The sequence below is a fragment of the Meleagris gallopavo genome, chromosome 4 (genome assembly GCF_905368555.1).
Source record: "Meleagris gallopavo chromosome 4, MGAL_WU_HG_1.1, whole genome shotgun sequence".
Taxonomy (NCBI): Eukaryota; Metazoa; Chordata; class Aves; order Galliformes; family Phasianidae; genus Meleagris; species Meleagris gallopavo.
The window spans coordinates 45,270,178-45,291,162 of NC_139407.1; the positions used below are offsets into that span (position 1 = coordinate 45,270,178).

A 20,985-nucleotide genomic window follows, 5' to 3' on the forward strand; every position below is an offset into this window, starting at 1 on the left:
AAGAATGTGCAAGGTCATATCACAGTGGACTGTTAAAAGTTTTTGCTGTGGAAGAAGAGAGATTGTAGATTCACAGCATAACTTTGAGCTCCGAGATGTGTGAAGGCCAGAAGAGAAGGCAAATAGATAATAGGATTTCTTGGGACAGGAATTTACAGCAGAGAAAGGAAAGAATAAAAGTCACTGTGCAGAGAGAAAGTAATTTCTTCATCCTGATGTTTAATTGTCCTAAATAAAGAGAAAGAAGCAGTGGTGCTGCTGCTTCATCAGTTGTCTTGTTGAAGCTCAGCATTTGGTCAAGATTTCCTCATTTACTGAGTAGGTCATCAGAAAGTCTGGAGAAGGAAACAATAAAACAATAGGATTGAAACCAAGGCTCAACCTGGTAACTCCACTGTGAGCTGGCACGCTTCTCTGAGAGCAGCTCAGCAGTATCAGGGTATCAGCTTGTGAATCCTCCCTTCTCACCCACAGCCTTTCAGAAGTTGGCTGGAGATGACAGAGTATCACAGAATACCTTGGCTGTGTGCTGAATTGCCTTATTGCACTGCCAGGAGTAAAGGGAAAATATTAAAGCAGGTGTAGCTGGAAGCTGTATTCTCGGGGTGATCTGGACCTCGTGTTGTTTATATCTGTAAAGCAATTAACCGTTGCACTCTTCTTTCAACACATCAGCCCTGTTTTATTCTAAAAATAATACAGTGAAACTACATCTGTGAGTATTTCATAGGTAATTCTGTATGTAGCTGCCATCATTACTTGCTCTTGGGGCTTTCTCACTCTTCAGCACTCACATCTACGTTTCTCCAAATAAGAGTATCTAGGGGCTGGTACTGTGCCAGTCTCCTCTCATGTGTACTTGTTGCCTCTTGGTTGCTGAGAGACACAAAACCCAGATTTCTCCAAGGTGCTGGTAAGTATTTCCCTATGTTTGCTCAGACTCAGACTCCCAGAGCAAATGCCACCTCCTCTCTGTGCATTTACTTTCTTGTCTCTCCAATCTCCTCTTTCTCTGCTGCATCCAGAAATCAAAACGTTTTGTCTTGGCCTGGGCTTTCTCCACTGTTATTTTTCTAATGCTGCAATGGAAGAGTCCACTTTTCTCTGCTCTAGCAATCAGGCAGCTAAGTTTTTGTAAAGCTTTGGTGCCTGCAGAGGGATGCTGGTTGACATCTGTGGGTGTGTGACTCTCCCCCCACAGGTGGCTCATGGGGGTTCATGTTCTTTGAAGTTCAAGGATGATATTCCTATTTCCAACCTCACAGTTCTGTGAGGGTTAGAAATAATTTATGTCAACTGTGCCCTCAGTCTGCATTGCACAGCTCTACTAACACCTCCCAAAGTCCATTAGAAAAGTACGCTGGCTGGCTGCAGCAATTTAAAGTGTTGCATGTTTCCTGTGGAGTGACAAATTCTAGTGTGGACCAATGGAAAATGAGGTCTCTGTATCAGCACACTTGGAGGCAGGAGGGAATTAGAGTCTTTTCAATAATCAAAAATGTATAAAGTTAAGGCTCAATTCAAAGCCTGAATCAGAACCCATTGAATCGGCTGGAACACTTCCAAGCGCTTCAGTCGGCTTTGGGCCAGTTCCAGGCTGTAGAAAATAAAAAGGTGAAATTTAGTATCCTGAGATATATGAGAGCACACTTTGGATGAAGTAATGATTTCATTTCAGACTTCAGCTCTGTATATCTTGTCAGCTCTGAGGCTTTTTAGCCTCTTAAAAACAGTTCTAGCACGAGGTGTGAAGAAAACAAAGTAGACGCAGACACCAAGTGGTGGGGCACGATACAGGTCTCCCAGGGGCACTGTGGCCTGCACACTGTTCTTCAGCTGCATGGCACTGTGCCCAGGCTAATAAGACCTGCTGAGCAGCAGAGCTTGTTAGCATCAGAGCTGCTTGGCCTTTATAGTTTCTCATCTCTTATGTTCCATTTCCATATGAAGACCTCACCAGTTTCTGTCCTATATGCTGAGATGTTTGTAGGGTTCTGATGTTTTCCACAAAATAGATCAGCTTAGATCTATCTTAGATCTATGTTCTTTGAAGTTATTAAGTTAACCTGATCCATCTCTGGTCATCTCTGCTGACTATGTAATGTGAAGGGCTGACTATGTAAAGTGAAGTAGGAGCAACTTCAGGTAAGATAGAAGAGCTGCACCAAATCCTGAATATCTTATTCTAGCACGTTGTTGCAGCTCAGTCTAACTCAGACATACTTTGAGTTACATGGACATGGTTTAATGGGCACGGTGGTTGTGGGCTGACAGTTGGACTAGATGATCGTAGGAATCTTTTCCATCCTTGATGACTCCATGAGTCTATGAAACTCTCAGGCAGAGGCACTACGCTTCTGCTCTGGAGAGGAGCTGCAGCTCAGGCTGACATCAGGAACCTGAGATTCAGCCTGAAATCAATAAGCAGGTATCAAGTGCAAATGAAACAAAGAAAAATTGAAGAATCCTTTACTGTCTTCTTTTGTTATTTGTTAATTTTTACAGAAGAGATAGCAAATGTAGAAGAGTCAATTGTTCCACCTGTTTCTGGCTTTAAAATTAAAATTTTCCTTCATCATGAACAGAGACAACAACACATTTTTCCAGACTTTAGTTTATCATTCCCTGTCGAGACAGTTGATTATGCAAAAATAAAGGCTATGACTGCATCATTTCTAGTGTTGTGCTTTCAAAATATTAAAAGACAGCAATGGCAATTTCTCCAAAAGGAGATGTAGTATGTGACATTTTCCCATCGTACATTAAAACTGCTTTTAAAGTGAAGCGAATTGACACAATTTTCCAAATTATGCCAGGAGACTATAATTCTTCAGTACTCTGGAGGAATGGAAATAACAGTTGGTCTTTTTATTGCAGAAAGCAGTATCACTCCAATAATGAATCATTTGAAACATTCACGCGGCCTATTATAACAGTATTTTAAATCAAACTGTAAGGGAGTTAACCCCATAAATCTGAAAATGGGGTAAGCCATCTGGGAACTACACTGATGTCTTGATAGGCCAGATTCTGCACCACTGAAATCAAGGAATAGTTTTACTTTCCTGGGGAAAAAAGGTATGAGGAATTTATGTTCTATACGTTTATCCTATTGTGTATCTATAGGCATGTGTATGTGTTCAGCATATTAAAATACAGTTTCCTTTCTGTTTAAAAAGTCATCAATCTCTCTTTACCATTCCAAGTTCTCCCATCATTCCAGCCCTGATTTTTCATGCACAGTGTGGGTTTCCCAAGCCTGGTTGGATTCTGCTACAACAGAAGTGCTACATGAATTAGTAGTGTTTAGAAAAAGGAAGCAAAGAACGCTAAGAAATCTGCCTGGTCTGGAAAACACACCAGTGGAGTAACTCTGGGGCACAATACAGAAACTTATAGAGGTGACCTTACCCTAGGGTCAACATGGATATAAAAAAGTAATGTCCTCAATAAAACTACATTTAGCATTTTATGCCGTGTGCCCTACTTCTGTCTAGAAATGCTGTCTATCACATGGGAAGGTTCTTCCAGATTAAACCACACAGAAGTTAGTGTGCAGTTAAAATATTATATTATTACAGTACTACCCCCTCTTTTTTTTTCTCCTTATAAAGCTGTCAAAGTAATATGGTAGTTACAAATCAAATCTCTTTGGTCTCAGCCCAGTCCTGGCCCCGTTGCCAAGGCTGCTCTTGATTCCTTGACAGAGAAAGTATAAAATCCCACCTACTCCTCTTCCATCACACCTGCAGCCAAGCATGAGCTGCTCTATGTGCTTGCTCCAAAGCATGTCTGTTAGACCCCCTTATTCAAAATAAACCTCCTTAGAGAGGATACCATTCACTCTAAGGAATAATCTTTCCCAAGAAGAACCATAAAAGTTCTTGAGCTGAGGTGGAGGAAACACTTCACTACACACTTAACCTTTGAAGTGTGTATTGAATTTTCTAATTAAAAGCCTGAGTGCTTATCCAGCATACAGCCACAGTGATGAGAGACAAATCAACGAACACGAAGTGCTACGAGCATCAATTTAGTCTTCCCTTATGATGTAAATTCTCTGCAAGATTTCTTGAGAGCATTTGCACGCAGTGCCTTCTGCTAAGCACAGCCTGCATCTGGACTACTGCATCTGGACTACTGCAGAAGTGGCAGGAGGGCATCTCACTGAGGGGAGGCAGAATTGGGTCTGGAAAGGCAAATCAGAAAGTCTTCTGGTTCAAAGTCGTGTTGGATTTGTTCCCAAGAGGAAATCCTTGTAGACTGATGAGGGAAGTTAGCAACAGCAGCACCGAGTCTACTAATGTTTCACTTGAAACACTACAGAAAAATGTTTGTTTATAGTGGTGTGTGTGTACGGTGTTTCCCTCTCTCTTTTTTCAGTACTTCAAGGAGAAATCTCTGTGTAGCATAATGATCATGTTTCTCAAAGAGTTTAACTACACTTCTGGGTATTCCAGGTGTTCTAGGCACCAAAATAAATAAATAAATAAAAAATCTTCATTTTTATACACACACACACACACATATATATACATATATATATATATATATATATATACACATATATATACATTTGTAAGATAGGTGCAAATACCTAGGCATACTTACAACATTTTACGATCATTCTTTAGGGCAGACGGGTCTTTCACGAGTCTCACATTTCTGTAGTCTGAGTAAATGTGAAAAAACAGGAAGCTCTGACACCTTGTAAAATATATAGCATAGCCAATTCTTGAACTTTTGTTTTCTTCTGGCCAGGGAGGGATCCATATTGCCTTATTTCAGGCACGCAGTGTGGGCTATTTGTGTATACAGGCTGGGATATAGTCCATGGAAGAAGTGAGCAGAAGTGACCTCAAACTATATTTTGTATATGTTATTTCACTGTCCTTGAGTGGCCATGCTTTCAACAAAATTGTTTTCAAAAGTGTATTTTAATTTTTACTGTTTAATATATATTAAAAAAAAAAAAATCCATGTACATATTTCCACTGAAAAACAAACAGACAAGACAAAATAGATAGGAATGAAACTTTTGCCTTACAATGTAAAGCTTTGTTAGTGCTTCCTATATTTATAATTGTTTTTCACTGGTCATAGTGCCTCATCATCTTCAGAACAAAGGCTGCAAGATTTCATCACAAATACCAGAAAAGTGGTGATCTGCTGAATGTGCATTAAGGCTTTGTAGTGTTCCTGGATTCCAAACGCAATGATCTACTGGTCACATGGGACAACCTGTGTGCACAGCAATTTGAAATAAAAATTTTCTCACTGAGAGAATTTAGTAGAGTACATTCACTTCATTGTTTGAAGAGCAGAAAAAAATCTTCAGTCTGAAGAGGTTAAGCATTCGTGGAAAAATACGTGTTTGCATGCACTGAAGAGGATCACAAGAATAGCTGACTTCTGTGCAACTGCAGTCCAGACTGTATATGTCAAATGTTCTTACATCAGTCCATGTTGCCTTAGGATGTGAGCCTGCAGCAAATGAAACCAGAAGAGATCTTGCCACTGGTTTCAGATAACCATATTCATTTAGGTAACTTAGAGGAAGATGTGGAAGACTGGAAGACAATCTGTTAAACCTGGCAGTGGCAATCTGTTAAATGCAGAAATGGAAACAGATCAAGGATACAGATAAATGCACAGCACGACTTAAGAACTGGGATGATCTTGAGCAGAGAGTAACACATCCAACAGCAGTTCCAAAATGTGGCCTTTGCTCATCAGCCTGTACTGGTGCTCCTCCATTCCCCATCACCCAACATAAGAACTAAGCATGCTGATAGCTCTTCTCCAAGCATTGGGCCAGTGAAAGCTCTGACAAACACTTAATATTGGCTTAAGAAAAACTTGGAATAACAAAAACAGGAAAGTGGTGTAAAATCTCATGCATTGTTTTTATTGTTGGGTTGCCCACAACAGTACTGAGGACATGATCTGATAGCACTGATCCCTATGTCCTGCAGGTATCTAAAAGCAGTGCAAACATCAGCCTCTTCAAATTTGCATTCAAATATAGACCTCACAGAGAAGCCATTTTGGTTAGGCAAGAACTTGACACGTCCAGACATTTTATAATCTGTGTATGGAAAACTATTTTTCCCTAATGTTGTTGAAATGTGTGAGTGCATTACGATTTGTTCAAATGAACAGATGCATTTTCTTCCTTTTATTCCAAATCTATTTTTTTTCCTCAGAATACTGATAATAGATTTAAGATGAGATCACTGACTGTACGTACGTGGTGGGTGGTTTCCTAACACCACACCAGGAGAACAACAATAGCATTCTAAAAAAAGGAACATTTTTTGTTTATGAACCAACAAGAAATATTGAAAAATGCAAATGAAGGAAAATAGCTAACGCCTTTGGCATGGAATAATTAAAACACATTTATAAAAGTATCTTTTGTGTTAGATGGAAAGCCTAATTCAACCTTAAATATGACGCCATCACCCACCCTGTTTTCTTATTTATAGTATTAATATTTTATTAAAACAATATGTGATACTTTATAAATTTAACCTGGGCATACTTCCCCCATAATTACCTCTGAAATTTGTCGTGTTTTTGCTAAATGGCACTTCATGCTAGGATTCCCAACCTGTTTGGATTAGGTGCCAAGCACACCTACAGGAATCACGTAGATTTTAATTCTAACAAGTTTGCCTTACAAATTTGGACGTGATACAGAAATACACCACAAAGAATTAGAGCATCACCTAATTTGAGAGCCTTGGCTCTCATCCTGCTCCTGCTCTTCCCCAGTACTGCTCCAGCACCGCTCCACCCTTGGCTTGGAGGCTCAGCAGCCCCCAAGCAGTCCCTGGGAGCCTTTCTGCACAGACCCGTCTGACTCTTGCTGTCACTCATGCCTGGATCTGCGTCCTACTTCTCTTCCAGCTGGATGCAAAACAAGTGAGCTCTATCTGCAGCCCAACAAACCCTTCCCAGCTCTTTCCCAGGAGAGTGGGAAGTGGATAACAGCATGAAATGTTCCAGGCAAATATTACCATCCTGTTTCGCTTTCTAAAACAATTAAAGCAACGTTTTCCCACTGTTTTCTGCTGTGGCTAATCAGTGTGTGTAAGCAGACTCCTGTTTACACACACGTATCCCATTTTGTATGTGCAAATGCACGCCTGCATGCAGACTGCATGGGTTGTTTGCTCATGGGTACAGTTGTTTGTCTGTGCCCTAGCCAAGGCACGCAGTTTGAAATATTTGTCTCTTGACTTTTTCTACTGAAAATAAGCACAGCACATTTTAGACAGGAATCTGCTTTTTGGAGCACTCAAAGTGACCAGTATAGGCTGCTACGGCAAATGTGCTCTTAACCACCGTGACATCACTTTTGTGATGCTATAGAACAGTATGAAGATGTTAATTGATCGGCATCAATGTAATTAAAGTGGAAGCTCCTGCTCCTCAAAGGTAAATACCTATTTGTTAATGCAGTGTTCCAGAGCTGTGAGCATACAGTCAGTCCAGCAAAGAAACCAGCAAATTCCACAACATAAAGAGCCAAAGAGTGTTGGGACCACACAAGGGCACCTTGTTAAGGCTGCAAGGGGTTACCTTTGTGCCAGTCCCTTTCTCATTTACAATCATTGCGAATAGAATGGATTCACGTTGTGCCATTTTCTGTCCTGACTACAATCAGAATGAAGTTTTCAAATCCCTGTCTGCTCTTTAATTTGACTGTCACTCCCTTTCCCCCTTTATAGCTTGGCAGCAGAACAGTAAATTCGACAGAGAATCAGAATATCCCTTTTGGCGGGCAAGCTTTTGTTCTCCATTTGCCCTTACAAATCTTGCCTTTTGCCTTCCCCACACCTTCCAGAGAGGCTTTACAGGGACTGGCTGCAGCTTCTCTGCCTGATCCTGAGTGCTGACCTCCTGGCTGGCCGCGGTTGGATCTCTCCATTAGGTGGCATTCGCTCCGGTTCCCTCTTGCACAGCACACAGCCCACAGCAGCCCCCCAGCGCTCTCCTTGCCCCGCTCCTGCATGGCTCCCACCCCCAGCGCTGCGAGCTCTGCAGGCCTGCCAGCATTCCCTGCCAAAACCTTGCAACAATTTGCAAATATGTACGGGTTTTTTTGGGTGTGAATAATCTTTTAAAGCACAAAATTTTCTGCGATATTCAAGAACTGCTTTCAGTGCATAGAAAGAACAGTGCATGTACTTCTGAAAACGTGTACAAAGCCAACCAATTAACTATAAACCAGTGTCCAGCATTATTCTGCTTGCTTCAAAGGGGAAAGGTGTCAGAAAGTAAGAGGGAAGCAAGTCTTTTCTTATCTCCTTCCTTAATGAATCCTGAAACAGCAAGGGGAAAAAAGGAAATCATTCAAAACTTTTTTTTTTTTTTTCCCCCCAAAAATGCAGTTTGGTTCTTTACAGTAAAAAGATGTAGCAGAAAGTCCAGGGTATAATGCAGTCAGCTTCCTTCTGAGAGAAAAGGGAAGGGGAAGGGGAAAAAGGAAAAGGAAAAGGAGAAGGAGAAGGAGAAGGAGAAGGAGAAGGAGAAGGAGAAGGAGAAGGAGAAGGAGAAGGGAGAAGGAAAAGGAAAAGGAAAAGGAAAAGGAAAAGGAAAAGGAAAAGGAAAAGGAAAAGGAAAAGGAAAAGGAAAAGGAAAAGGAAAAGGAAAAGGAAAAGGAAAAGGAAAAGGAAAAGGAAGAGAAATTTAAAAGCATATTAAAAAAAAATATCATAGATACACCTATATTTTTCCTTCCTGCAAAAGATGATCCAGGAGATTCCCAGGTCCCTGCATGATAAATAGAAATGGGAGATGTGAGTTGTACAGACTGCCCTGGTGAGGACTGTTTTCTGCCCCAGCGCTGGGGAGGATGAATCTGAATGCTGCAAATGAATGTAAAACAGAAATAACTTTCAAATATTTGTTTCTCATGTTGACTTTTGAAACAGAAATTACTCCCTAATTTTGAGGATCAGATTTCTTCATACACCCTTGGGTTCGCCTGGGGGGAGAAATGCAGACACAAGGAAAAAGCAGTAGAACACTTCTACTTCCATTCAGAGTTATAGGAAGAACTCAGCACAAAGTTAAGAGGGGAAAAAACAATTATGAAAACAACATGTCTGTGCTGCCCTTTGCTCTGAATACACACTGTTCACTTTCTCCTCTTCCTGAGGCTTTGTGGAAGATTTTCTCTGCAGATCAGACCCCCAGCTGTAAGGACCCCAGATCTGTCATTCTGGGCACAGCATGGTGCTGTTGATACTACTGTACCCCAACATCTGCAGCACTCTTCCTGCAAGAAATGCCTCCTACAAAGGCTGCAATTGCACTGACGATTTTTAAAACTACTTCAACTTTGATCCAGCAACTCTGCGAGTGCAGCTTCTGCCAGCAGCTATAATACTGCATTTTCCAGGGAGATGAAATGGATGAGAGCAGTCTGTCAGTCCCTCCCTATCTGTCTCTCAGACTTGTCCCATCCACTCAGCTCGGCAGTTCTGGGGTCCATGAACCAGTGTCAGTCAGGAGAGGAGCAGAGGTCTGAAGGATATACTCACATCCTATCGTCCCTGCAGAGGCAGAGCTGTAAACAGGATGCACCCTGGTTGCACCCTCTGCTTTCTTGTGCTTCTCGGGAAATGGGATGAAGGCAAGGGCACAAGTTTTGGTATGAAATAAAGAGGAGTAAAGGACCCCTCCTTTACTCCAGGCCAGAGAACAAGAGATGGGCAATGGCAGGAGGCAAATGCCACCTTTTTAACCAGATGATCTTTGAGATCCCTTCCAACCCAAGCTGTTCTGTATGATTCTATCTTTTCCAGCAACTCTGCTGTCTTCTTTCATGACCCTCCATCACAAACAAGACTGATACACACCAGCCTGGCAGCCCATTTTTCTCGCAATTCACTTTCACAGGATTTCCCTCAAAATGAAAAGCAACACATGCTCCTCTGTTTGCCTGGCAGTGCCCTTAGGATGAGGAGTTCCAATGCTGCTGTTCTCAGCCCAGCAGCATCCGTGCAAACACCAAGCTCAACTCCTGGTAGGGCCATATTGGGACGCATCTGCTCCCCTGTGCATTCTGATGGCATTTGCCACACAGGCACACTCCAAGCATAGAACTGACTTCCTCAGTCTTGGTCTGAGTATTCAGAGAACTTGAAGCCACAAATCAAGGCTCTCAAAGAACTCGAAGAATCCAGAACTTAAGAGCTACTTTCTGTGCACGCAGTCACTCACTCACATTTAACAGCAATTGTGAAAGGGAAAAAAATGCTCTGACAACTTCACTGCAATTCGACAACTCTCGCTGAAAACCCAGTGGGCTGAACTGCCACAGTCTATTACATCACACATTGCCTAAGTTCACTCAGTCTTGCAGTAATTACAGAAGATAAATCTGGCTGTGAAAATGGCTTTTTATCAGGAGGAAACTTGATGATAGACATAACAAAATGCCTCCTGTCTTATGACCTTCCCTTAATGGCATGTTAATACAATGATTTTTGAGATCTTATCTTTTACCTGTGAAAGACCAGTAGGTACTGATACCTGGAAAAAAATAGGAACTTCTGATTGCTCCCCATTATCTCATTACATTCCCCTTAGAGGTACTGAGGTTTCTGCACAAGCAGAATCAACTTATGATCAGAGTTCCCCTGTACTCACTGAAGTCACTCATGTGTCTAAAAATTTCATGGTGTCTTTACTATGATTGTTAGCTTAATGAAAGCCAGTGCAGAATCCTTGTCTATTCATTCCAGAATATGTACTATAGGCTAGGCTGAGTCTTCAAGGGAGCTGAACTACAGAACACCCCCCTTGCAGTACCGGGACTGAAGGTGAGGTTTTCTGTACGCACTGAGAGCCTGAAGCTGTGACTGCTCCAATACTGCTCTGTAGAATGGAATAAAAGTGATAGGTTAGTTAAAAGCTGACTATACTGGTGAATAATAGCTAGAATGACAAACTTTAGTTCAAAGGTTTCTTAGCTCAAAGCAACCAACTGCATGTGTGGTTGGCCAATCCTGGCCTATGGTTCACACTATTTGAGAAGGTCAGGAGCACTTCTAGTTTTCAACATCTTTGATTTTTCTCCGTTGCTGCCTCCTTCTACTGACTGCTCCTGCCTTTGTAGACCTGTTGCTGGTAAAATACACGACTTTTGGCTGGTGGATGTCAGTTACCTATAGCCGAGTAGGGCTGGGGCTGTGCCATCAGATATTCAGCAAATAACAGAAGCCGGCACACACGCATCAGCCGACCCACCCAAACCTATACCTACGTTTGTTGTTGGTTTTGTTGTTCTTGTTGCGTTGTCGTTGGCTTTTTTTTTTTTTTTCCACCTCCCCTTCGCATAATTAATATATTCGCGTTTCCTCCCACTCTCCCAATGGGCTACCAGCTGCAGCGCTCTGAATAGCGAGCTTAATTGTGCTTTGTCATGCAGAGTACCTCCCTTTTCTATAGCAGGTTCCAAAGAGGCCCCAGCGGAGGTGGCGGCGGGCGGGCGGCCCCGCACCGCTCAGGTAGCGCCCGCGGGGGGACCGATCCCAGCCCAGGAGCCCCTCCGCTGTCCCCCACGGGGTGATATAAGTGGGACCCCGCGGGCGGGTTTCGTAGCAAAGAGAGGCGATGGGAGCTAATGGCAGAGCCCGGGCTCGGAAGAGATTGGCCGTTATAGGCTAATCATACGTCCTATGGGCGGTATAAACAGAGTGGAGCGTGGGCTGTGGATATTCACTGCGAATTACGGCTAATTATTATTTGGATAGCAGGATTTGGATACCGCTGCCTCTGCTTGCTGACCGGCACATCTGTCTTCACAGTACCTCTCCCCCTCTTGTCTCTTGTTTTGACAGTTTGAATCCAAGTCTATGAGACATAGAAAGCCAATAAAATTCTCATTTCATCCTTAATCTGATTCCGTTGTGGGTTGTTACCCTCACACCTGCGTGGGAGGGTGTAATTCCATTAATAATAATAATAATAAAATCAACATATTCATTGCATGTCTTTTCCCCGATGATATATTGTGAGCAGTGTGAGTTAAAAAGAGCCATTTATTCTCACCGTGAATAAGTCTGCCGGGAGCCGAAGATTTCACCTGCCTCCTCCGTCAATTAGGAATGTATCGAAAATTCTACCAGAAAACGAGTTAAATTAACCGTTGGCTAATTTCCTTGTGTCCCTCCTCCGTAATCCCCCCTTTTCAGCTTGCCCCAGAAATTACCACATGTTGCAAGGTTCAAATAGCGCCTAATGAAACAGTGACTAAATGGTTCGCTCAAACTCACAGCGAAGCCCTTTCGCTGTGCCTTCAAAGCCTGTGGGGCTGCAGCGGTCGGGGGTCCCTGTCTTAGGAAAGAGGAGGGGGGAAAAAAAAAAAAAAAAAAGAATGAAAGAAAGAAAGAAAAAAGAAGAAATGCTCGGTTTTGGCAGAGAACCCTGCCCGGCCGCACAGCCCTCCCGCCCCGCCGCACACGGACGGGAGATTGGGACCGGCGGGGGCGTCTCGGGAGGCGCCCTGGGGACACGGGGACATTGGGACGTGGGGAGCCGGGGGCTCGAGGACAGGAGGACACGGGGACAAACGCACACGAGGGACGGGGAGCGCCGGGGGCCTCCCGGAGCCGCGAGGGCTGCGCGCACGCGGTTTGCACCGAAGGTCCTCATATATTGCAAACCGTCTGGGGACGGAAAGCAAAGCGAGCCCCGGAGCGAGAAAATAAGTCCCGGGCGGAGTTTTGCCCCGCGGCGAGGGGCTGCGGTCACTGCCTGAAGCTGTCGCACCGACGTGTCATCTGCTGAAAGTCGGTGAATTCCCTGAAGGGAGCGGAGTCACTTCTGTGAAGCGGTAAGGCTAATACAAAGTCATCAAAGCACTATGGTTCTTGTCTTTAAGTGACAACTCCCTTTATGGGACTGCTTGAAATACGCCTCCCGCTTTTCAATGTCCCTCTATCCATCTTTGTCTGCTCTTCAGAAAAGCAGACAATATACAGCAAAGCCTGGCGAGCTCCCCACGCTCTGGCTTGGGCAGTGCCAACGTTAGCCTTGAAATTGTCACTCCTTCATTAATCTGCAAGCAGTCTTTTTGCCAGAGCACGCAGCACACGCTGCCGGTCCTCTTGGGTTCGCCTGCAGCAGCCTAAGCCCGGAGGGCTGCTTCGGGCCGTATCATAATACGGGGCTGTCACCCGCGGCGGGAGCGCTCTGTCCGCCCCTTCGAGCCCCGGAGAAGGGCGGTGCAGTGTTTCCTCCCCCGGGCGAAGCGCACGCTTTCCCCCCGCGGCGCTCCGCTCCGCCCGGTGCCCGTCGGGTCACCGCCCGACTCGGGGCGCCGGGACGCGGCCGGCGGCTGTCCCCGGCGGTGCTGCTGAGCCGCGCGGTGCCGGTGCCGCTGCGACAGCGGCCGTGTGCGTGTCGCTGAGCCTTCCTTCCGTCGCGGGCTCCTAAAGAGCGGTTGATGGATTGCTCCCGCGGGAGCGCTAAATCCGACCGCGTTTGCAGCTCCTCCAAACACCGCCGTGACAAGTGCCAAAGTAAGAGGGCAGAGTTTGCTGTTCGTTCACCGCGGTTGCAACGAGGATGGAATAGCATGGAATCAAGGAAGGGAAAACCTGCTGTCTGAGTTCTGTCCGACGGCCCTTCAGCCACCCCCACAGCTCCTGCATCCCCTCTGCTGCTGTCCCTGCCTTCGGGCTGCCCTGGCAACGCTGTTTCCCTTTGTAACAGCCTTTCAGGATGCGTCAGGGCACACCTACAGCTCTGTTCCTGTATGGGAATGGGGAGACCTCTTCTCACATCCGATGCTCACTTTGAAATCAAACAAGTCTGGTGATGGCAGCAGCTGCCTCGGTGGCACAGCTTGCACACTGAGTGTAGGTCACTGTTTCCTTTCAGTCCTTGAACAGTACACATTACCATTCACACTGCAGGTAAGAGAAGCTCGTTTCCTTTCCCTCTCATTTTTAAGAAATTGTTAATTACTTCAAGGAAGTATTCCCACATCTCTAGTGCTGAACTTTAGAAGGAGACAGAAATACCCACTTGTTCCCTGAGTTACTTCCACAGAGCTGCACTAAGGACAAACACACAAGCAGCACCCCTGCAGTTCCAATGACAGCATCATCCTGATGCAGAAGGGTGCAACGACCCTCAGGCCTGGAGCTCCTTCTGCTTTGGAACACTGGTGACACTACTGTGATACCCACGGTGTCGGTTTCTCCTCCCACAGCTTCCAGGTGGGAAAGGCTCAGTGTGACTTTAGGAGCCAGGAGGTTCTCTGTGAGGAAATCATAAGGGCTATGAGAGGACACAGTTGGACTAGATGGTCTAAAAAGGTTTTTTCCAGAGTTAATGATGTTACAGTTCTATGACATAAGGGAATGGCCTGGGCAGTGAAGGGAAAGCCTCTGGGGAAACAATGTACTCCCCATTCAGCTGGGTGCCGACCTCTGAGCAGGCCCTCGTCTGTGAAACACTGGATTGAGGTTCTGCACTTACTTCCCAATCCCAGGCTGGTTGCCACCCCTTCCAGGCAGGATCGCAGTGCTATCCCAGAACCCGCAGCTGGCACAGGCTGTGAGCAGTCCATCCTGGGTCCTCTCCTCCTGCCCTCAGCAGCTACACTCTGCACTGGGCAGTTCCTGCTGAGCTGCATGAGGCCTTGTTCCTCATTTTCTGATTAAAAGCAAGGCAAGCGTTTGGAATTGGAGCTTTGAGCTGAACTTTTGAGGTTATGGATCAAGCACAGAAAGTTTTTGGGGTATTATTTTCCTAAAGGCTCTACACTGGATTCAGGGGCTGAAGTGGAAAACCCACACTGGGAAAGGTGTGAGTGGGGAACAGGAGAGAGGCACACCCATCCTCCGGGACAAGAGGAACCAAGAAAAAGTTATAAAGGGGCATGGTTGGGACCGAGCAGCTCCCCCTCCATAGAAAAAGAAGTAAAAAAAAAAAGTTCTTTTAAATAATCTGATCTCTGATTGTCACCACCCAGCTGAGCACGGGATAAAAGTAGTGAGGTCGCTGCGTGCATGCAGCCCCTTCGAGAGGGCAGAAACTGAGTGTCCCGGCGCACAGCTCCGCCCCGGCACCGGCGGACTCGGGACAGCGGCAGCTGTCTGCCCCCGTGCCCGTTTCCCTTCCCCGAAGGCAGAGCGCCGTGGCCGGTCTCGGGCCGTGCTTTCCCGAGTTCGTATACTCGGCTCCACCCTGCTGCCGGAGCACCCACCCCGCCCCGCCCGAGCCGTGGGTAGCGAAGAGCCGCTGGCGGCGGAGCTCAGCTGGGTTATAGCGGAGTTGGGGCACACGGAGCCGCGCTGTCTCCGCGCCCAGCAGCGCGCACTGCCCCGGCCGCTACTGTGCTTTCGCCAGGGCAAAAGAAATAAAGAAGAGGAAGAAGAAATTCTCATCTGATCTCATTTATTTAAATAAATATAAATAGAACTTTTATATAAAACTATTCACAAACAAACCGACGGCCCGAACCCAAGCGACAGACGCTTTACTGCCTTCCTTATTCACTTTCAGAAAGTTCGTCCAGGAAGTTCTCAGCCTACGAGTTCTTGTAAGGTTTTAAAGTCTCGGCTTTCTGTCCGAAATAATTCGGGAGGCTTTTTCTTCCTTCAAACCGCTCTGGGGAGAGGCGAGGAGGACCCCCTGGCCGGGTCCGCGCTTCGAGCTGGGCGAGACAGGTGCCCGTCCCAGGGTCCGCACACAGCGCCGTGGCTGAGCGCACCGACAGCCTCTGCCCGCGGGCTCCGACGGCGGTGCTCGAGGTGCCCCCAACGGTTCAAAGCGGGGAGATCTCCTTCTCCTCGGTGGCCGAGGATGGGGACAGGGACTCCTCGTCCTCTGACCTGGGGAAGTGGCCCTGGCCCGTGCTGCACTTGCAGCCGCCGTGAGAGCTCCGCGGGGCGCTTTTGCCCTCCTTCTTGTGCTTGACGCGGCGGTTCTGGAACCAGATCTTCACCTGCTTCTCGGAGAGATTCAGGTACGTGGCTATCTCGATGCGGCGCAGCCGGGACAGGTACATGTTGGACGAGAACTCCCGCTCTAGCTCCAGGAGCTGCGTGCTGGTGAACGCCGTCCGCATCCTCTTCCCGTTCTGAATCTGGCTGGAATCGGACCCTCCTTGGGAGGCAAGCGACAAGTTAAGCGGGGTGAGGGAAAGGAAAAAAAGAGAGAAGAAGGACATCCGAGGAAGGAAACCCGCCTCAGCCTCCCCGTCCCCCGGCCGCGGGCTCCTACCCATGCCGAGGCAGTGGAACCTCCGCGGGTCGCTGACGCTGTAGGCGGTGGCCGCACAGGCGGGGGGGTGATGCGGCGGGTGCCCCAGGGCGGCGGCGGGCACGGCGGGCGGCGGGGGCTGCGGAGGAGGGGCGGCGGGGCTGCCCCGCGGGCAGCACTGGGCCTCGCCGGCGGCGGCGGCTGCAGCGGGGGGAAACTGGCCCTTAAGCAGCGGGATGGCCCCGCCGCCGCCGCCGCCGCCGCCGCCGCCCCCCCCGCGGGAGGAGTGCAGGTGCGAGGTGACACAGAGCGGGCAGACGCAGAAGGCCCCGCTCTTGCGAGACGGGCATCCCGGGCCCGCCACCGACATGACGAGGGGGGACGGCACGCCGAGGGGGATGAAGAAGTCCTGGCCGTGGTGGTGGTGGTGCTCGGGCAGGGCCGGCAGCGACCTCGAGGAGTCCTTGATGATTAAGGAGTCCACATAGAAGGAGCGCGACATCGCGGCGGGCTGCGCTGCTGCCGACCGGGCTGCCACTGAAGTCCTGGCGAGGCGAGAAGGTGCTTATGTTGGAGAGGCGAACAAAAGGGTCCCCGGAGAGGGCTGGTCTTAAAGTCCCCCCGCCTGGATCCCCTGCGCTAGGGGTTTTATATCAACTATTTAAACACGTGATGGCTGAAAGCCTCTCGGACCTAAATCTGCCCAGCTTCTCAGGCCGGCGGGAGAGGCGGCGAGGGGAGGGGGAGGGGAAGGGAACGGGGAGCGGGGAGGGGGGCACCAAGTGTGCGCGCGTGCTTTTTCGCTGCCCGATGGCTTCAGTCTTCGCCTTCGTCCCAGACAAATTGTGAGAGCGTGGGAGCCGGGGGAGGGGAAGGGGGGAGCGGTGACCTCGCATCCGTCCAGCAGCAGAGCCGGAGAGGAGATAAACTTGCGTGAAACATTGTGCGTGAAACATCCGCCCGGGAGCATCTCCGCATCCCGCAGGGAGGGAGCGAGAGCAGAGCCGGGGGTGCGTAGGGAGAAACGGCAGCGCTGCCCTCGCTGCCGGACCGGGGCTCCCCCGGGGTACCGGGAGGCCGCTTCCGAGCGGAGGAGCTCGGGTCGCTGCTGTGGATATAGGTAGGGAATTCGGGATGGGGTGCACATATATGTGTCCATAAACACTTCCGCTCACAGGGTTTGGCGTTGGCTGTTATTGTTGTTGTTATTATTATTTTCACCCTTCTCGCCCCATCCGAAGCTTTCTCCAAATTGGCACTGAGCGCGGAGGTCAAAGCCTCCCCCACCGGTACGAATCTCGGCCCAGTGCTACCGCAACACCACTGCCCCGCAAAGTGCCCGGCTGCTCCGGGACCGGCGCGCAGCGCTGCTGAAAGGCGGCCGTGCCGGGGCCGCTTTGATGTGCACCGAATGTGCTGAAGCAATCATTCAAAGTAAAATTGGATAAACAGCTAAATATGGTCGGTGGCTCCAGAGCATTTCAGATTGCATTAAAGGGCCGAGGTATTTGCGGCATATTACGCGATTTTCCAATGACCTGTTTTATGGGAGTTTAAGAAGAGTTCTCGGCGGAGGAAGGGCGATCGCACTCCTGTTGGGCAGATACGACGCGGCATTTGGAAGCGGCCGCGCATCCCGCGCCGCTCGGCTGGCGCAGGGGAGCGACAATTGTGCTCTAAGGCAGAAAATGCAGAGCACGGCTGATTGCCGGAGTGCGGCCCGGGAGAAATCGGCAGCCTTCACGCCTTTAGAGGCGCTTGGCGCGCACAGAGCAGGGACGCGGACATCCCCCGTACCCCTTCACTCTTTAAATCCAGAAAAACCCCACCAGAGGCACCGATACCGCTGCCCACCCTCCGATCGGGGTGATTCTTCCTCGGTCCGGGGCTCAGCGCTTTGCCCCAGCCCCGTCAGAGGGGACACGGGCGGCCCTGGCTCCCCTCGACGGCCGCGATGCCGCGGAGTTTTAGGGACGCTCCGCAGCCGCGAACTGAGGATTTATGGATGGCAATTAAAGTTTTATGAATTGCAGCTGAGGCTGGTTATGGAGCTATTTGAATGTGATTAGAATTCAATTAGAAAGTGTTTACCGGCCGGCGGGGCTCCGGAGTGTAAACAGACAGCTATTCCAGCAATGCGCTAATCCCGCGTCTTGTGACAACAATTAGGGACCGGCGGCTTTCGGCGGGTCAACTCCGACCTCACCTAGCTCTCCCCAAACCACTGCCGAGGCTTTGGGGCGGCCGGAGCCCTTCCCGAGGCTCTGTAGTTATTGTCCCAGGGTGAACGTAGTAGGCTTGCTCGGCTTTCTCCGGTTAAAATGCAGCTTTGTCTTTTCTTTTTTCTTTCTTTTTTTTCCTTTCTTTTTTTCTTTTTTCTTTCTTTCTTTCTTTTTTTTTTTTTTTAGGAGAAGCTACTTAGAAAGAAAGGCGTCCGGTGTGCGTGGAAAACCTCAGTGTGCAGTGATGAAGCGGGGTTGGGAGGGGGGGCTGCTGTAAGTGGGGCGGACAGCGAGAGTCGGATCAAAGTTGCGATTTCTAATTGTTATAATAAACCAAGCGCGGTGATAAAAGAAAGGAGGAAAAAAAATAGCACAAAGCAAATCTCAGCCCTGAAAGCAGGAGCAAGAAAAGAAGTCATTTGAGAGCAGAGATATCCCAAACCAGGCGGAATGATGTAAGGCGTGCGCCCACATCACATCGGCCTCGTTACGATTTTATTTTTCAATAATTCTGTCCGATAAAATTTCATTGTCCATTAAGTAATCCCCGAAATGAGAGCTCTTATGAGCCTATAATGAGCTCTAATTGCTACGACTGGGAGAGCCACGTGGAAGGATTTAGAAGGTATTAAGCGGTTGGGTACAGAGCACAGGCTGTTACCTAGCCATTACTTTCATAATTCAAGGAGAAAATTAGTCCTTTTAAGGGAAAATCCTTTGATTCCCTTCATTCTGCTCGGGGTGACAGAGTATAGCTTTGTCTGCCTTTAGTTCAAGGCAGTGTAACAAATGAGAATGTAACGAAATTGCCCCCTTTTGAAAGTGGAGCAGTTCAAAAAGAACATCAGAGCCGCTCCCCGGCCCGCGGAGCGCAGCGCTGGGCGCAGGTCCCTCCTTTCTCCCAGATGTCTCCAACACCTTTATGTCGGGGAGATTCACGGCTTATGCGACAAAAGCGGCTCTCTCCTCTCCCTCCCCCAGCCCCGGCTACAGAGAGGCTCTGCCCGCCCGGTGCAAACTCGGCAGAGAGAGCCGCACCTCGGGGCCGCGTTTTGAGGAGGAAAAAAAGGGGAAAAAATAAGTTTGCGGGGCGACCGTGACCCGAAGAGGGATCTGGGCCGGCGCGGCACCCGTCCCAAAAAAACCCCGTGGGGCCGCGGGACCGCCGGCCCTTGAGCCGGGAGAGCGCTTCTTCCCCGGTCTAACATCGATTTGGGATCGGCTCCCAAAGACACTGGCCATCCCGGAGCCGGGCTGTGTGAAGGGAGCGCAGGCAAAAAAAGACAGGACTTGCCCACAGCTCCCATTAATGAGGTCATTATAAAAGCGTGAACAAGTCTATTAATGTTTTGTTGAAAGCGCATCGTTAACTTGTATCCATCCTTTTCTGAGAGTGGCATTGTGATATTGCTGTCTGTGGCACATCTTACCCAATATAGCCCGAGATTTCTCCATTATCTGTAACCAAGCAACACTTTCTGAATACCAAAAATTGAAAAGAACCGCTTAGTCTTCAAGAAAGTCCTCAATAATAGTGGAAAAGAACAAAGATCCAGGAGACAACAAAATGCCACAGGGGTGACTTTTCATGAGCAATTATCTCTCATTAATCAGAAGAACAGCTGCAATATTAATTTTCCTTCTTTCTTCCTCTCTTTTCACACTCCCCAACATTTGAATAATCATAAATTTTGATTTCATGGAGCGGCAGCATTGCCAGCGGCTTCGAGACACAAGCCACCTACACGGGGAGGACGCTTTGCAAACGGCCTCTTTTTTAAGGCTGCCAAAGAATAAAGTGGAGAAAAGAAAAGAGAGAAAAACTCGGGGCCGGGCCGCTTTCCCCTTTTCCCGGAGCCGGCCGAGGCCCGGCCCCACCGCCGCCCCGCAGCCCCACGGCCCCGGCGGCGGGCGGGGACGGAGCGGCCGGAGCGCCGCGCAGCTCCAGACGTGGGAGTTTCGACAACTTCTCTGGCCATTTAACTTCCAAACATGAAGCCAAGCGTTGTAGATCTGTCCAAAGAGACAATCTTGGGGCGTAACACGCATTGTGAGACATCAAAAGGCCCTGGCGTTATACGCACTAAGGAGTGCATTCAGCAAGAAGGGTGCAATGCCTCTCCTTTCAGGGCTCGGGAGCTGATTGTTTAACGAGGGATGTCGCCGCGGCCAGAAAACCGCACTCCTTCCAAAGAGAGGGGTGTAACATTGAAAACTCCCCCCCCGCCCCCCTTTATTTTTGAGGGTTTCAAAGGATCTCAGGCACAGGAGGGGCTGACTGGGAGAAACTGCACTTGGGGTCGGGAGCTCACCGGGCTGAGACCCTCAAACTCTGCCCCACCTCCAGGCGCTCGCATGTTCCCGCCCGGCCCCGGGGAGCTGCCCATGGAGCAAAGGAAGCCCGTTATCCCCATTGGCCTACAGATGCGGCCCTGGCTTGCTCTTCTAGCGCCCTTCCCTTCTCTGCCTGCACGGCTTACTGCAGATAACTTTCTTTAACTCAATGACCTTATTCTCCCGCTGTTTATTA

The 20,985-nt window shown here is 48.4% G+C and overlaps 1 protein-coding gene across 1 annotated transcript; it reads right to left on the bottom strand.

Annotated features, from left to right (window-relative positions):
• Positions 1-15,796: 15,796 nt before the first annotated feature.
• GSX2 (GS homeobox 2) lies at positions 15,797-16,735 on the bottom strand. The gene is made up of 2 exons (XM_085221918.1): positions 16,255-16,735; positions 15,797-16,137 (listed from the first exon to the last, which is right to left on the bottom strand). Exons 1-2 carry the CDS (start codon positions 16,733-16,735, stop codon positions 15,797-15,799), a joined length of 822 nt encoding a protein of 273 aa, XP_085078044.1.
• Positions 16,736-20,985: the final 4,250 nt, after the last annotated feature.

Excerpts from the sequence above, each read along its gene's own strand:
- GSX2 (XM_085221918.1), bottom strand. The coding sequence starts at position 16,735 with ATGTCGCGCTCCTTCTATGTGGACTCCTTAATCATCAAGGACTCCTCG. Across the intron at positions 16,138-16,254 it reads GTTCCACTGCCTCGGCATGG|GAGGGTCCGATTCCAGCCAG; the intron begins GTAGGAGCCCGC and ends TTGCCTCCCAAG.